The sequence below is a fragment of the Podarcis cretensis genome (genome assembly GCF_951804945.1).
Source record: "Podarcis cretensis genome assembly, chromosome: 10".
Classification (NCBI taxonomy): Eukaryota; Metazoa; Chordata; class Lepidosauria; order Squamata; family Lacertidae; genus Podarcis; species Podarcis cretensis.
Window position 1 is genome coordinate 43,939,440 of NC_137179.1, and position 17,291 is coordinate 43,956,730.

General features: G+C 42.2%; 2 protein-coding genes and 1 long non-coding RNA gene across 4 annotated transcripts; 2 read left to right on the forward strand and 1 right to left on the reverse strand.

Moving 5' to 3' along the window:
* The first annotated feature begins 89 nt into the window (after nt 1-89).
* Nucleotides 90-869, forward strand: LOC307226075. The gene is made up of 2 exons (XR_013843314.1): nt 90-180; nt 489-869. It is a non-coding gene; the product is annotated as an uncharacterized lncRNA (long non-coding RNA).
* On the reverse strand, nt 238-8,428 carry LOC307226074 (GLIPR1-like protein 1). Of its 2 annotated transcripts, none has more exons than XM_079994485.1 (6): nt 8,163-8,428; nt 6,165-6,410; nt 5,753-5,859; nt 3,478-3,560; nt 2,040-2,069; nt 238-350 (listed from the first exon to the last, which is right to left on the reverse strand). In XM_079994485.1, the coding sequence occupies exons 1-6, from the start codon at nt 8,340-8,342 to the stop codon at nt 253-255; spliced, it is 744 nt and encodes a 247-aa protein (XP_079850611.1). In that variant the 5' UTR covers nt 8,343-8,428; the 3' UTR covers nt 238-252. The 2 variants fall into 2 exon arrangements, with proteins under 2 accessions (XP_079850611.1, XP_079850610.1); XM_079994484.1 differs by lacking the exon at nt 238-350 and adding an exon at nt 1,595-1,953.
* A 40-nt stretch (nt 8,429-8,468) lies between these two features.
* On the forward strand, nt 8,469-17,111 carry CCDC107 (coiled-coil domain containing 107). Its single transcript, XM_079993825.1, has 6 exons — nt 8,469-9,102; nt 10,666-10,871; nt 12,368-12,434; nt 13,116-13,206; nt 14,032-14,141; nt 16,582-17,111. The coding sequence occupies exons 1-6, from the start codon at nt 8,949-8,951 to the stop codon at nt 16,869-16,871; spliced, it is 918 nt and encodes a 305-aa protein (XP_079849951.1). The 5' UTR covers nt 8,469-8,948; the 3' UTR covers nt 16,872-17,111.
* Nucleotides 17,112-17,291: the final 180 nt, after the last annotated feature.

Consider the following 17,291-nt stretch of genomic DNA (forward strand, 5'->3'; position numbering starts at 1 on the left):
GCTCTCCACTTAGAACGCTTCCACGCCGTTCCTTTGCTTGGTGTGACCCCACTGGTTACAGAGCTGCACCTGCACGGACAAGACTCGCACGAGATGTTAAGTGCGGAGATCAGAAACCTCTTGCTGTTTTAAACAAGTCTCGAGGCTGTACCTCTATCTCCGGAACGATTCTCTTTCCCGGTTTGTGCACTGGGTGGACCCCTCTCTTCCCGCCCTCCTCTCTTTTTAAAGGGGACATTTGCGGGTCCTTTTCTATCCTCTCTGTCTCCCCCGCCATTTCAGTCCATACATATGCGAATTAGCTACTGTGGTTGTGTTAAATCCATCTGATCTGTGGTTTAGCTGAAATGCTGCGGGAGAAGTGGGTACTCTTGACTGGAGAATCCCAAGCAATTCCATTCAGAAGCTACTTGAGCCTAAGTCATGCTTTCAGTGCTGGTCTTCATCAGCTGGACTCTTATCAGGTCTTAATATATATATATTAAAAGTGTTTTTCAGGTGGCTATGACAGAATGCTGCAGTTGCAGATGAATTCAGAGAGTTCAGACAGCAAAACCTGCCAAAGCATCCAAAAAAGGATTGCAATGGAGGAGTTGAACTTGAAGACTCAGCGCAGTGGAGAGAATGGCAAATCCTTTGCTTTAATACTCATGCTCTTGGTGTGGGGAGAATTTGTTGTTCAGTCAACATGTACAACTCCCATCACCCCTAAGCACAGGTCCTGGTAGGAAAGGATGATGGGAGTTGTAGTCAAACAACAGCTGGGGACCCAAGTTTGGGAAACCCTGGACTAGAAGGTAGCCAGTGTTCCACTCTCTCCACTCCTCCTCAAGAGAAACACATTCAAATAAATTAAAAGTTTAAAACTAGACTTTGAAAAGAGACATTGCTAAAAGAGAGAAAGCATTTTTGATCTACCTTAATATACATCCAAAATTGTGCTGTTATAAGGAAATCTAAGTGGAAGGAGTTTACATCTTGTTATGGATATTAAATACAGAATAATTTTTTTTACATAATTTATATCCTGCACTTTCAACATAAATTCATGGCCCCAGGGCGGCTAACAGTACTAAAAAACTATTTTTAAAAACCCTTCAATTTAACAACTGATAATAATAAAGTTAAAACAACTAAAGCAGCCACAGCCCATTCAAATAGACAGTAAAATCAAACTCTTTTAAGTTAACATGTTTATACTAGCAGTTTTTGAAAGCCTGGGAAAACAAATATTTTCCCTGTTGCTGAAATGGTAGTAAATGCAATTTCCAGGCAGGCTTCCTTGGGGCCAACATTCCAAAGATGGAAAGCCACCACAGAATACTCCCTCATATAGTGTAATACATATTGAATAGAACTGGAGGTAAGAGTGAGTGGAGAAATGTATGTGCATCTGCAGCAGCACAACTGAACGCCTTAATTTGCCCCAGCTGCAACAAAATTGGTCTTTCCCACATAGGTCTCTACAGCCACAGCAGGTGATGCAACCTTCCAACAGCTTGATCTCACCCCCAAAGGCACACTGCTTCATTGTCTCCTGAGACAGACAGATGCCAACCAATTTAATACGCTTAATTTTTATTTGTACAAAATATTCAAGATAACCATATATTTTATTTTAAATTTATCTTTCCAGTTTAAAAATATTTAATATTACATTAATATGTAACAGGTAAATTTATACAGTTTGAGAAAACACAAAATAACATGTGAAACAATGCAACAAAGCAAATCTACTTTAATATAAAATGCAGGAATATAATATTTATCATTCATGTAAATATGCTCAGTAACCTACCCTAGTATTAAAACCTAAACCTGGATAATGGAGATTTAAGATGTAAACAGCTACAAATGCTACAAACATTAATAATGGCCTTAAAACTGCAACAGCGATGCAGAAGTCATCACATATAAACTTGAATTTAGAGGTTGGATGCCATCGTGAATAGCCTATTTTTTAAAAAATAAAAAAGTTTCACTGAATTTGAATTTTGTTCTTTAAGTAAATTAAAGTATAAAACAAATGTAATACATACGGTTGTTTACTTTTTCGCGTTCAGAATTTCCTGCAAAAGGGAAATAGTTTTAACAAGTGAAAAAAGGCTTTAAAAATGTTAGCATTTTGCTATGAGTTTTTATTTTCAGCCATATGACAGGAAACGTGAAACCATTTCCATTAAATTTCAGCATCCAAAATGTACAGTGATTTATTTGATAAATACCTGGTAAGTTGAAAGCCCCCCTCCTTACCCCAAGTCTATTAGGTTTTAAGTTAAGAGTAAGGTGAGTAACCAATTTTAATAAAATTACAGTGAAATTCTGCTACCACCACTGCCCGCCAATACTGATGACTTGAAGGCTCCGACTGTAGTCTATCTGCTGTCCTGCCTATAACCTTTTTTCTATAATCTGGAAGCTGAAAGGAAGAAGGTACAGTCATACCTCGAGTTAAATGTGCTTCTGGTTGAGCCCGTTCGAGTTGCGCTCCACGGCAACCCGGAAGTAACAGAGTGCGTTACTTCCGGGTTTCACCACTCGCGCATGCGCAGACACTCAAAATGACGTCGCGCGCATGTGCAGTAGCGGCAAAATGTGACCCACGCACGAGCGCCGTTGCATCTTGTGTTCTATTCGGGATGCGAACGGGGCTCCGGAACGGATCCCGTTCACATCCCGAGGTACCACTGTCTTTTATTTGGTTTTCAGTAATACCTTGTCCAGAGGTACACAGTAGTGGCTACCACCACAATCATTAGACACCTTTCAAAACCACAGAGACATGGGCAAAGTACAGGTAATAACAGGCAATAATTTTTGTATGCAGTAACCAACAGATACGTAATAATTTTTGATGAGCTAGCAACAGGGAGCACTGTGTTTTCTCACTTATCTTTTGCTCTAATCAAAAGGCACTCTATGTATCCTTGCAATCACATACTTTTATAAGATATAGTCATGTGTAAAGCTTTAAACCTGAACACCAACTAATCAGTAAAATATCTGAATGTGATTTCTTGAATCATGAACAGAACTACTAATAGGTATAATGGAATGTTCCCTTTTGTTTCTCTACACTAGCTCAGTACTAGTATTGACAACAATATTTTAAGGACCACTTTTCAGGAATGACTGAAAATGCAGCTTTGTACTTCTATAGCACCCAGAGACACTGACCTCCTATGAGATCCCTCTCAAAAGAACCTAGGTCATCTATATTAAGGAAGGAAGCAACTGTTGTCTCTCTACTGCAACAGTGCACCAAAGCACAATTATTCCCCTTTTCCCAAAAGATTGACTGACATGGGACAAAGCAAAGAGGTGAATACGAGAACACTACTCGCCTTTCCTGCGTTCCCTGCCTTAAGCACATTAGAATGTCCTACTAGAGGTGATACAAATGGAACTCAAAAACCAACATATTTGATGGTTTAAATAATCTTTTTCATGAGCATTTGCATCATTCCCTATACTTACTACAGAGTCTATTTTGACACCTGTCTCCTGGGCAGTTACTACATGGCCTTCCTGGTTTATATGGTTGAATTCCAACTTCCATCCTAAAGAACAAAAGTTTATTAGAGTAATAACAAATTAGGTACACAAAGTTACTGAAAATTAAAACGAAGGCTATGATAAATATAATAAAAGTTACAGATGCTAACAAACTGAAGAGTGGACAACCTCAGTCCTGGTGCTGAATGCATCCCTCTAACCCTTTCCTGGCTTTACAATTCTGCCTGGGCCACACTCCCTTCCAGCTTTGCACTGGCCGAAAGACTAAGAAATGTGGATATGAACAGGTTATAGAGACCTCTGGCTTTTCATGGCTGGCAGGAGGGACCAGTATGGTGCTGCAGACCTACCCTTCTGATACAGTACTGACATCATTGCCGCTTAAGAGGATGAAGCAAAGGCAAGATAGGGTTGTGAGGGAACAGCAGTGGAGTAAATCCGGTGTTTTTGCTGGTGCACCCATTTAACCAAAATCTTGCTGCTGCCCTGTCAAAGTGCCAGTGTCACCAGTATTGGCTCTGCAACACTGATCTATTTGCTTGGGTCTCTCTTGGTCACTGGAACATGGCCTACTGTGCAAAGGTAAATGTTTCATCTACTGCCATGCCCTCTTTTGCCTCTGGCCCCACTCACTGTAGGTATAATGCCCTAGAAGTTCACCTGTGAGCGAGTGCAGCCCTCATGTAGGGGGTTGGATTGGTGACCTACAAGGTTTGTGTAGTAAAGTTGCAAAAGGGTATCTGTGGTATTATTATTTATTAACTTTAGTCGCTTGTTACCTAAAGGTCTCCAAGTGACTGTTAAAAACACAAAAAATGGTCTCCTGTAGTAGTCAAAACTACAAAAGTGCCATTGTCAAAAAATTATTTTAATCTAAGTTTTCATGGACCAGAGCCCACTTCTTGGGTGCATGAAGCTGATTTGGTGATTCTCCTGGAATGTCAGGTATTTCGCCAGCACCTGGTACATGATTATTTAAGCGGAGATACTGAGGACTGAACCAAGAAGCTTCTTCATAGAAGGATGCATTCTATGACCGATGGCTCCCCCCTGCTAGGGAGACAACACACTGTACTTTTCCGTCTATAAGACTCCCCCATCTATAACACTCCCCCATCTATTTTGGGGGACTCAAATTTAAAAAAATGGGAGAGGGAGGGGAGATGGCTCAGAGTTGTTGAGTTTTTTGCAAAGGATTGCCCAGAGTTTTACAGCTTGGGGGTGTGTGTGTCAAAAATCGCTCAGCATCGATACTGACAATTGCCGGCAGCAAACAATCGCCCACTTGCCACAGCGACAGCCAATCGCAAACAGACCCTTCCCCAGCAAAAAAATTCAAACCCGACTGAGAAAAGCTGTCCACTGGCAATCACGTGTGTCCCAGAACAGCAGCCACCAATCGTGGCAGCGACAGCCAATCAACAGCAGTGTTTGTTGCAGAAGCCAATCACCAACCCAATTAGAGAAGCAGCAGCCAATCCAAAGCAGCCCTTCTAGCAGCCAACAATTGTCGCTGACATGCTCCTGCTTGCAGCTGCAGCCAGTCACCTGTCCACCCCATTCACTATCCTTCTATAAGACGAGGCAAGTTTTTGAACATAACTTTAGAGTAAAAAAACTTTGTCTTATACATGGAAGAGTACGGTACTTACAATACAATAAAATTTTAAACTACAGTTGTAACAGAACTAAAATTGTGAATGTCTTATTAATCACATTTTGTATGTCTAACCATTTGGATAACAGAAATAATTGTTAATCATAGAAATGGCTTGAAAACAGCAGTTGAGTATTCTGTTTGCTTTGCAATCAACAGTAAAAGACGCAATACATACAGTAAGAAAGAAATCCAACCTCCTTTACACCAGGCTAGGGAGGTTTGGATTAGGAATGGGTGTACCTTTGCCCAGCCCTACTGGCCTGTCAGCTTCCTTCTGGTTGCTGCCAGTGGGGTGATGCCTGTGGGGTTCCCACTTATAGCAGTTTTAAATGGGTGGGGAAGGACTGAGCTGCCACCTAAACGCTGGCAGAGGCTGGCACAGTGATATGCCTGTCCTGTACTTTCTGTCCCAGTCATTGTGCATGGCAGAACTGCAGATGCACCAATGGCTCTGTAGCTCTGTAAAGAGCAGTTAAGATTGCTCCTTAATTCAACTGTGAATACTCATGCAATTCTGCAAGTTAGAATACTTTGTGTAAACACAAGTTTGGATCTCTTTAACATTCGTTAACTTACGATGGACCATAATTGCATACAAATGTCGCACTATTCCTCCTTCCATCTTGTGATTGACGACAGAAGATAACAGCACAGCCAACTTTATAAGTATTAGCCCAAACAACCTGGAAAAAAGTAGATTATATAATATAAACTACGTTATGTAATATTCAGTTTCTCTTCAGACTCCTCTCTTTATTGTCATTTGGCTAAAGGTACCTTTATGTTTTATGCTCAATTATCCTGGTTGACATGTAAATAGAATACTATTTCTGTTAATTTGGGGGTGATAACTGTTAAATCTTTGATGTCTGATTAAGAGCTGTATTCATTATTTGCATGTACCAGGAAAATGTCTAACCTTAAGGTGCTTCTGTTTCTGAAGATACAAAAATGGTTGACAATCTGACCAGTGAAAAATACAACTTACCTGAAGATAATGTCTACATATCATTTCACATGTGTTGCTACTGTAGTTGTAGTATATTACTTCATCATGAAATACTGAAATAGGAATAGCAGGATCAAATGGTTTACTTCTGGCAGGTGTCCTGTACATATTTTCTCCAAACGGCCTAAATGCATATTCAGGGTGAATATTCTTAACTGGGTTATATTCAAATATGCATTTCTTTCCCCATTCTCTGGCTATTTTAGCTAGGGAGAGATCAAATGTCTGCAAAATACAAAAGTATCACACACAGCTATTAATTATTTTTGTTATACAGCTCTAGTAAATGTAACGATGTCACATTTTCAGTTCAGTCAAAATTCAGATTACAAATCTTTCTTTCTGTTATGTACTGAGCTGAATCCTAGAACAATAGGATCCAGAATGTAGCAGTCTGATTGGTCTGCAGGAGCCACCCAATCCAGCTCCAGGTGGAAGTGAATCTGCAACCTGATTGGCCTGCAGAAGCAGCCAATCAGGCTTCTGGAAGAAGTGAATCTGCAACCTGACTGGCCTACAGGAGCAGCCTGAAATTAGCCAATCACATGGGGCCCATTGTGTAAATAATGTATATATAGCTAGACGTTTTGGGGAAAATTTCATTCATTGCTACTACGAGCTGAATAAAGAGCATAAAATTCACGCTCGACTCCGAGTATATTTCACTTTCAATACCTTTTCCACCCAGCTCTCAAACAATGTCTTTCTTTACACATAAAAAAAGACATATGGCACAGCCCTCATTGGTGGACCTTAGCACAATCCTGGAATCAAAGTGGGGTAGGTGGAGCACATCACTAATGAATGACCTGGCATGGGAAAACTGGTGGTTTAAAACAGCAGGAGTTAAAGTGAAGTGGAGATGAAGAGAACTGAGAGGAAAATAGTTTGAAAAACGACAGAGGTTTGAATAAAGCAGGGATGGAGGGGCACAAAGGAAAATGGCAGTTTTAAACAATGACCCTGCCCAGGTGGGAAATTAGCAGTTGAAACCAAGGTTTGAGTACAGTGATATTATTCACTTGTGTTCTACCCATCTCTGCTTCTCTCACCGCCCTCGATACAGCCAACACTGGCTGCCCGAGGCAGGCACCCCCACTACCCCTCTTGTAGGGCAGCCATGGTTTGCTTCTCAAAAACGTCCAATGTTCATTGACTGTCCTTAAGATGTAGTGGATGACAGTGGGAGTTTCTCCCTTTTAGGGCCCAAGGAGAAGCCAGGGGGAGGCGTTCGCCTCTCTGGTGGCACCACAAATTGTCTCAGCTCGCTTCATGGGTGTAGCCAGGAATTCTTTTTTGGGAGGGGCAGGCTTTATTTTTTTTGGTGGTGGTGGGGAACAGAACCAAGCTATTTGCGACACAATTGGTTGGAGTGAAGTATTCACATTTCCCCAGGGCCGGATTTAGGTGTGATGAGGCCCTCAGCTACTGAAGGTAATGAGGCCGTTTATATGTCCAGCTGTCCTTTGTCAACAACAAATTGTCGCTGTTTTTTTGATGCTATATGGTAATTTATGGACCTAATAAGTTTCTAAAACCAGTGATATTTTAGGGAGCAGGCTAGCAGGTGCATTACTTACATCATAGGAGCCTACACAACACAAAACACTGTTGCTGGATGTAGGTTTTATTTGTTTTTTATCATATATTTTGGAAATGTACATTCAGTTCTTTCCCCCTTTAAATTTTTTTGGGGCCCCCAAGAGAGTGGGGCCCTAAGCTATAGCTCAGGCATAGGCAAACTCGGCCCTCTGGATGTTTTGGGACTACAACTCCCATCATCCCTGGCCACTGCTCCTGTTAGCTAGGGATGATGGGAGTTGTAGTCCCAAAGCATCTGGAGGGCCGAGTTTGCCTATGCTTGCTATAGTTTGTTTAGCTTATAGGTAGATCCGGCACTGCCCCCTACTTGCACACCCACACCCCGGCTAGGCCCACGGCTCCCTTTCCTCCTTCCACCCCGCGCCGGGGACACACCATGTACAGCATGTTGGAAGCGGTGGGCTGGACTTTGGTGCGGAAGTTGTTGTGGGCGTCCACGTACTGACGGATAAAGTTCTGGTTAGTAATCTGGGGGTAGGCTTGGAATGTCTGCTTGACCGGCTCCTGCTCGGGGACGACCAGCCCCAAGACGAGCCACGGCCACAACCGCCTCATGGCCGCCGCGCCCTGACAGGAACGCGCGGGCCGGGCGGAGCGCGCACCGACCGTTGCCCTAACGGTCTCCGCCTCCTGGCCCCGCCCCCAAACCGCCTCGGGATGACGTGTTCCCGCCTCAGGAGGCGGACGCTCCGGCCACTTCGGGGCGCCGTTTCTGTATAGGCAGTCGGCGGAAGCCGCGCGGGTTTTCCCTCCTCTAAATTTTCCTCAGAGAGCCGATTAGGCCCATTCGCGTCAATGGGTCTACCCCGAGCTGCACTAGCTAACGTCGCTCTCTAATTTCCAATGAAGAGAGTTACGAAGGCAAAAGGCGCTTCGGTTTCCCGTGTCGCCTGGAGTCCGAAAGGGGGCGCTAGAAAGGAAAAGCGGAGGCGTCGCGGGGCCGGAAGTCGCCCTTCCCACGTTAATGGTTTCCTCGTCCAACTTCCCTCGTTCCTGCGCTGCTGACTCTCGCTCTCCCCAGGCGTTTTGCCGGTGGACGGGCCCGGCACGAGCCGCTTGTCGATTCCCGGCTGACCGAGGGCCGTTTGCTGCCCTCCGCTTCTCCTTTTGGTCCTTTCCTCCGCTGCTGCCGTTCTTGCTGTTCCTTTCCCCGCTGCCGCCATGGTGCTGTCGTCGGTGCAGCAGCTGTTCATCTCCGTCTTGCTGGTGCTCTGCGTTTTCGTGGTGATGCCGAGGATGTTCGGCGGAAGCGGCAGGTCCCCGCGGGGGGCCAAGGCCTCGCCTGGTCGCCACGATCCCCATCAGCAGCGCCACGGTATATGGGGTCGACCACCTTCCCCTTCCCATCCCTGCAGTCCGGTTATAGAGGGAAACGAGGGAGCTTCATTAGACTAGTTAGCGAACTGTTTTTCTTTCAAGAGGATCCTTTTTCCAAGCAATCTTCCTTAAGTCCCGCCCCCATTTTTTAAAAATATTTTTTTTGCCGCAAAGGTATGGGTGATCCTGGAGGAGAAAGGTGATGCTGGGCATTAACCGTCATCGGTGTCACTTATGTTATTAGTGTGCTACGAAACAGTTCCAACTTTTGGATGTTGCCTTCCCCCTTTAACTCATTAATTCTTTCTTTTTCTTTTTTGAATAATAATATTTTGAGTTGTAGTATTTAATTAGTCCCAAGGAATGTGAAAAACTGGTGTTTTCTGCCTTTTATGCATACTGGGAAAGATAACTTCTAGGGCAGAATGAGGAAAAACCCACTTTTGTTTCTATGTTCTTAAAGTTGATAAAGTCTTGGAAGATAAATATTTTCAAGGGGGAAACCTGGCTAACTTCCTTTTGGCCTAAAATCCATCAAGAAAATTAGAAATTAAAATTTCAGCCATTCCTATAGCAGCATTAGGTATGTCTCCTTAGTTCAGATTTAAGCTATCCTAATTCCCTCCCCTTTGGAACGCAGGTGGCGCTGTGGGTTAAAGCCTCAGCGCCTAGGACTTGCCGATCGAAAGGTCGGCGGTTCGAATCCCTGCGGCGGGGTGCGCTCCCGCTGCTCGGTCCCAGCGCCTGCCAACCTAGCAGTTCGAAAGCACCTCCGGGTGCAAGTAGATAAATAGGGACCGCTTACCAGCGGGAAGGTAAACGGCGTTTCCGTGTGTGGCTCTGGCTCTGGCCAGAGCAGCGATGTCACGCTGGCCACGTGACCCGGAAGTGTCTCCGGACAGCGCTGGCCCCTGGCCTCTTAAGTGAGATGGGCGCACAACCCCAGAGTCTGTCAAGACTGGCCCGTACGGGCAGGGGTACCTTTACCTTTACCTTAATTTCCTCCCCTTTAATATACTAGTAGGCTCCATACTTCTCGTTACTCTGCCAGTGTGTCAAAGCTGTGGAGAATGGGAAATGTGTTTTGTGCTTTAACTGAATGTTGCTCATAACTTGCTTTATTTGTTTATACTTTAATGTTGCTTTTCCATTGTAAGATGGCTAAAGTATAGCAGTCTTTTAAGCTCCAGCACGACATAAAATCAAACAAAATGTCAACATATAGCACAAAATAAAATTAAAACATTCCCAGCCAATTCCTGTGTCTGATGTGACTGCAGAGTTCCATCTGCAAAGAGGAGACTCATAAGAGTTTTTATGAGGGGCTAATTTTAAGTGTGGAGTGGAGAAGCCTATTGTCATGTTCATTAGCATCAGCCAATCTCACACTATCGCATTGAGGCTGTACCTGGAATTGCTTTCTACAGTGAAGCTGATTTCTCCATGCTGCAGAACAATTCTCTTCTTCACAGACTTGAGTGCTTCTCATTTTTTTTTTATTTCAGTCTGTTTGTATGTGCATGTATGTATTGCATGTATATATGTATTATTTGTTTTTCAGGTGGATCTGAGAGAATCTTGCAGTCACAGATGAATTCAGAGGGTTCTGAAAGCAAAACATACCAAAGCATCCAACAAATGAGAAATGCAATGGAGAAGGAGATGAAGACTGAGCGGACTAGAGGGAATGGCAAAGACTTTGCTTTAACACTCATGCCCTTGTATGCTGTTGGTGTGGGTGTATTTGCTTTATACAAGTTCTTAAAGGTAACTATTAGTAAGCAAGAGAATTTATGATCCACGTAGTTGTACAGAACTGGGATTAGTAAGCAAGAGAATTTATGATCCACGTAGTTGTACAGAACTGGGATTTGTTCAGTCATGTGCGTAATGATAATGCCACTGCCATGCCCCACTCCCAAACAACTTTGGAACAATGCAGGAAAAGGTGATGATAATGATGCCTCTGCACATAGCTTTTAGAACAGTCTCTGTTCTGACTCAAAGCAGAAACAAGACAAGATTTGCTCACTGCGAGAGGTGAAGTTACAGGGAACCAGGCAGAGGGCCCTCTCGGTAGTGGCGTTGGCCCTGTGGAACGTCCTCCCATCAGATGTCAAAGGAATTAACAACTATCTGATGTTTAGAAGACATCTGAAGGCAGCCCTGTTTAGGGAAGTTTTTAATGACTGATGTTTTAATGTATTTTTAATCTTTTGTTGGAAGCCACCCAGAGTGGCTGGGGAATCCCAGCCAGATGGGCGGGGTAGAAATAAATTATTATTATTATTATTATTATTATTATTATTATTATTAATTATTATTATTATTATTATTATGCCACATCCTCCCCTCACCATCCTATTCAGCTGAGACCCTCAAGTAGCTTCCTGCTCTATGCTCAAGCAAGCAACAAAACAAACATATCAGCAAGCACAACCCTTGCCTAGACAAATGATTGACTCCAAAAAGGAGAGGAGAAGTCAACAGCAAAGCCAATTGGAGTTGGAGGTGGTTGGGCCTGCATCACAGGAAAGGGTATCTACAGATAGGCAGTCACCTAGTCTGATAGTGGAAGTGGAAATGATAACCAAGTGAAGTGTATTTCTTCAGCAACACTTGAAATATGCATTGGCATACTAGTTTCTCCACAACAAGTTTGCAACCTGGTCATAAATATATGTATTTCCAGTATTGGAGCCCTTTGCTTTCTCAGGAAAGAATGAAATATAAATGCCTTAGGCTGGACTTGTAAATGCTTTTATAGTCCAATAAATGTGGTTAGGAGTATAAGCAACAATTGTGTCTCCCAAAGGTTCTTCTATTAGAAAGGGTTTTGTGATGTTACAGAAATATCTGTGTTGTATACAGAATTCAGATGACAAAAGGCAGTAGTGGGAATATTAATCGTTCTTAGGATTGTATCTGAAAAAAAAATACTAAAATTGGTATGACTAAATCAGGAAAACTGAACTGTAAGTTAAAGCATTATGACTAGGAAGGGGCTAGTTTTCAGCCTAGTTCAACAGGAAATTTTGGATTGATGCTGGTTTTGTCATTGTGAAGTCAGTGAGAATAAAGAGGCTGAAACATAAATTAAGCAGATGGGGAAATGTGTTTTGGATTACACTATATTTCCAAGATAAAGTATTATTACCTGCCTCGTGTCTTCACATTAATCTAAATGAGTGAAACATTTTCTTGAGGTTTAGTTATTTTCAATATTAAAAGCTTTGTGGTAAATTTTGTTTACTCTTTCATAGATGAAATCTCAAGAGGAAAGTTTATCAAAGCAAGAAAAAACTACAGAAGTTAAGACAAAAGAAACAGGTAGAAGTCGATTCAGAAATCTCTGGCCTAGAGATCTTTACCATACAGTTTGCACATAGTAGTTCAGGCAATCACACCTCAGCTTAAGAAGCTTGAGATATTTTTTCTACAGCCCTTCTATTCCTCTATTTGTGTGACCAGCAATCAAATTGGTGGGATTGTATAATCTTAATTGCTTTTTGGGCTGCTGTTTTATGAGTCGAGTGCATTCCTGAAAATGCATTCCACTCACTGCTTACTGATAGTTATGGCAAAGCTACTTTGTATCATTATTCCTTAGCACAGACTACAGCAATCTACTTTGGAGAACAGAATTCTTGCAAGTATTGATAATGTATGTATTTGGTTTTTAGGAAAAAATGTCTATCAGACAAATGCTGCTCATTTAATCAAATAAGTGAAGCTGTTTTTTCCTAGCCAATTTTGCTGGTAAAATGACCTTTTCAAATTTTCTCTGCATTGTATTATTTATAATGCAATCCCAGTCATGTTTATCCTGAAGTAAATTCTACTGAGTTCAGTGAAACTTGGTTTTTATAATATCAAACTAAGTTTAGGATTACAGCTCTTGAATGCATTAGTGCAGTTCCATAGCTCCTCTAGAAAAGTAGAAAAATAGATTATTGGTTTTTAAATACCTATTAGCAACACTGCTTTAAAAGTATTTGTTCTCACTTGTAGAACGCCAGCTTATGGAGTTGGAGCAACATCTAGCACAGACAGAGAAAATGTTAAATTCTTTATTGAATCAGTTAGATCCACTTTCAAGCTGGTGAGTATTTTGGTGGGGATTTGATTTAGTAATATTTCAGCTCTCAAGACAATTGTGAATTGGTAAATGTGATTAAACATCACAAGAATATTAGCATGTGAATTGTTTTGCTGTCTCCATATTTTCTGCATTAACAATAATTGACAGTATACTAAAAAATTACTGGAACAATCTTTACACTCCCTTCCTAGACCCTAAATAGCATTTTGGTAATATAGGCTACACAAGACTGGATGAGTAATTCAGATTTCAAGGTGCCAATATTAAGTTTTCTTCATACAGGCTTTTCATGCATTTGGAGTATTTATAGGTTTGAATATTTTACGATTGAAAAATAAATTACACCAGTATCACTTGAATGACCCATTTAAACATTTATTAGACTAATAGTGGTAGATAAGTAGATGAGAGTTTGAGTATATCTTGGATCTCTTCTTTTGCATGTGTCTTGAGCAATATTACATAGGTCCATTTAGTGGCTTCTGCCCACATCATGGCAGATGCAGTAAGGTTTTGTGCCTGTATTATCGATACAGTGTTGTTTGCTTCTTTGCACTTGCCAGTTAGTGTCCTGTAGTCTTAATCTGGATAGCAGAATCCTGACAGCAGGAGAATTCCTATTGCTTCCTTGATGTAATGAAAGGTGGTCCCTAGTGACTGGCATAGTTGAAAGATGGTTCCATAGCCTGTCTGATTCTTAAGTGCTGTCATAAGAATATATCACTGAGAGTTTTCTTATAAGAGGGTTAGAAAAAGTATTTTGGTGGCATATTAACAGCTGCTCTCTATTACTACCTGCTGACTTTTCAATTAATTTCATGTCAGCATTAATGCCTTGGCTTCGGAACAGAAAGATGAAATTATGGTACAGCTTGAGTCCATTAGGAAGCTGATGAAAGAAAGTGGATTGGACAAATCGACAATGAAACCAGAAGGTATTTACATCTTTAGTATGTTAAAATCACACTGTAATAACCCCTGCTTGAGACTCTGCTTGAGACTCTGGCTGAAGGTTTTGCATACGATTTTGCGGGTCTTGACATACCGTATTTTTCCCTCTATAACACGCACCTGACCATAACACGCACATCGTTTTTAGAGGAGGAAAACAAGGGAAAAAACATTCTGAATGAAACAGTGGATGTATCATTTTTGGGCTTCATGCTGTGGCCACAGACATGTGATCTGATGGTGAATTTGGGCTGACCCAATGCAAAGATCCTGAGTATCCCTGTGGATCCATGCTTTGTAACCACGTTTTTGCACCATTGCAGCCCCAGGCAACAGTGGGTGCGTGATTTTTTTGGTGCAGGCTGTAGCCATGGACATGCTATGTGATCTGATGGTGAATTTGGGGTGACCCAATGCAAAGATCCTGAGAATCCCTGTGGATCCATGCTTTGTAACCACATTTTTGCACCATTGCAGCCCCAGGCAACAGTGGGTGCGTGATTTTTTTGGTGCAGGCTGTAGCCATGGACATGCTATGTGATCTGATGGTGAATTTGGGGTGACCCAATGCAAAGATCCTGAGGATCCATGTGGATCCATGCTTTTTAACCACGTTTTTGCACCATTGCAGCCCCAGGCAACAGTGGGTGCGTGATTTTGGGGGGGCAGGCTGTAGCCATGGACATGCTATGTGATCTGGTGGTGAATTTGGGGTGACCCAATGCAAAGATCCTGAGGATCCATGTGGACCTATGCTTTGTAACCACATTTTAAGTGGGTAGCGAAGGAAAAACAAATAAGGGACATGAGAGGGGTGTGCAGAGAAGCAGCTGGCTAAGAATGCAGGAGAGGGATTTAACGGGAGGGAGGAAAGAAAGGCAAAAGTTTCCCACCACCCAAGCCAGCTCTCTCTCTCTCTCTCTCTCTCTCTCTCTCTCTCTCTCCCTCCCTCCCTCCCTCTCTCCCTCCCCCTCTCTCTCTCCCTCCCTCCCTCCCCCCTCTCTCTCTCCCTCCCCCTCCCCCTCCCCCCTCTCTCTCCCTTCCCCTCCCCTCCTCTCTCTCCCTTCCCCCCTCTCTCTCCCTCTCCCCCAGCAGCACAGAAGCACAGAGAGGAATTCCCCTCTGCTTGCCTAGAGGGGAGGGGCTTTCCCTGCTCTTTGTTCCGTTTCAGCAAACACAGCAACGAAACAGGTGGGTGGGCAGTAAGACCCTGAGGCAGAATGCAGGAAAGCATCCACTTCCTCTTTTCAGTTTTCCCTTCTCCGTGAAGCGCCGCGATTTGATTTTTGCCTGATTTTTCGGCTCCAGGGACCACACATTCGTTCTATAACACGCACAGACATTTCCCCTTCCTTTTTAGGAGAAAAAATCTGCATGTTATAGAGGGAAAAATACGGTATTTGTATGACTTGGTGGTATCGTGTAGTATTGTTCTTTCTAAGCAATTAGAGGGCACAGCATACCTTCCCATTAGATAAGGGGTGGGGAAACTTTTTAGCCCAGCAGGCCAAATTGCTATTTGCCTCCACCTATGTTGGACAACTTCAACAGGCAGGCTGTCCTGCCAACTTGTCCCAAGTCCTTGTCCAGTAGTTTCCAAGTGTCTAACACTCAGCTGTTTGTTGGACACTTGGGAACCACAGTGCTGAGCATAGGGCTGGGAGCACAGTCATAGCTAATCTAGCCGGCTTGAACTCACTGCCCATTGGCTGATAGGCTGTGACTTCAAACCTGCTTTCTGCATAAATCAGTGGTGCTATTGAGTTTGCCATGAAATACTTAGGCATGCATCTGATCCAGCTGCGCCGCTACCTGACCATATATGACATAAGGCAGAACTTTCCAAACTGTGTCACGACATGTGTATCAGCTGTCATGTGTAGGGGTGTTGCGTGAACACTCCCTGTGCTTCTTCCAGCGCTGGAAAGAGGTTAGTTTAACCTCTGGTTTGCTAATAAAACTGAATTACTGTCATGAAATGATGCATGTCTAAAAAGTGTGTCACCAACATGAAAAGTTTGGAAAGCTCTGACATAAGGTGTAGAACAGATAGGTGTGGTTTGGGGAGAACAGGCCAAAGATTGTACACCCTTTCATCACATTATTAGTGGATGCATATCTGCGGCTTCTATGGTGTTCCTCACTCATTTTTATAGAGGAAGGTGGGCCTGTGAATTATCTATATATTTGTTTAAGCTACAGAACAAAAGAAACATTACTTATGATTTAATAGACAAGTTACAGAACTGTATACTTCAATGTAGTGTATACTGCCATCTATAATAAAGCTGGTTGCTCATTTGCAATTTTCTGATAGCAGCTTTGTTTTAATTTTTATACAGACAGTGGACTTAATTATAATTTTAAATTTCCCATTTTCTTCCCTCCCCTCTTTTTTTCCTTCTTTTATTTTTTTAAATTCAGATATTAGCCACACATGCCAAGAGAGGCTTGAAGATCTTATTCAGTCATTCAGTTCACATCCTGAGGCAGAGATGGGTGAGGGTGATAATGAAAACTGTGGGCATAAAGAGCTGTTTGAAGATATTGAGGAACACTGTGATGAAGAGGTGCATAAGCACTATGCTCATGAGTTCTTGCTTAGTCCAACGGAAGACCCAAAGAAGATGGAAGATGATGAAGTAATTGATCAAGAAACAGCAGAACCAGAGACTGGGTTAAGACGACGTATTAAAAATGAATTAGGTAGATAAGTTATATTTAAAAACTTTTGATGAATTATTGCACATATTATAATGCACTTTTAAATTATTATGGAACAGATTCACATTTGCTGCAATATGCATTGAAACAATATATTTATGAAACTTTTCTATTTATTCTATATAAAGGTATTTCTGTATATATTACCCTAAAAGCTCTATATAGTATTCCACTACACTGTAAAGATGCAATGTATTTTTTACAACTATTAAAGTCAAGGAATGGTAACAGATTATGTTGTATACATTTTTTTCCAATTTCTTACTTTTAAAGTCTACACGTTTCACATGAATGTCTCCACAGAAAGGATTTGGAGCAAATACTGTGTACAGACAAGCAGTGAGTCCTGTTTTGTTTTTGTTTTTTCACTTTTGTTCTGAAACAATTGAAATACTCTGGAAAGTTTATAC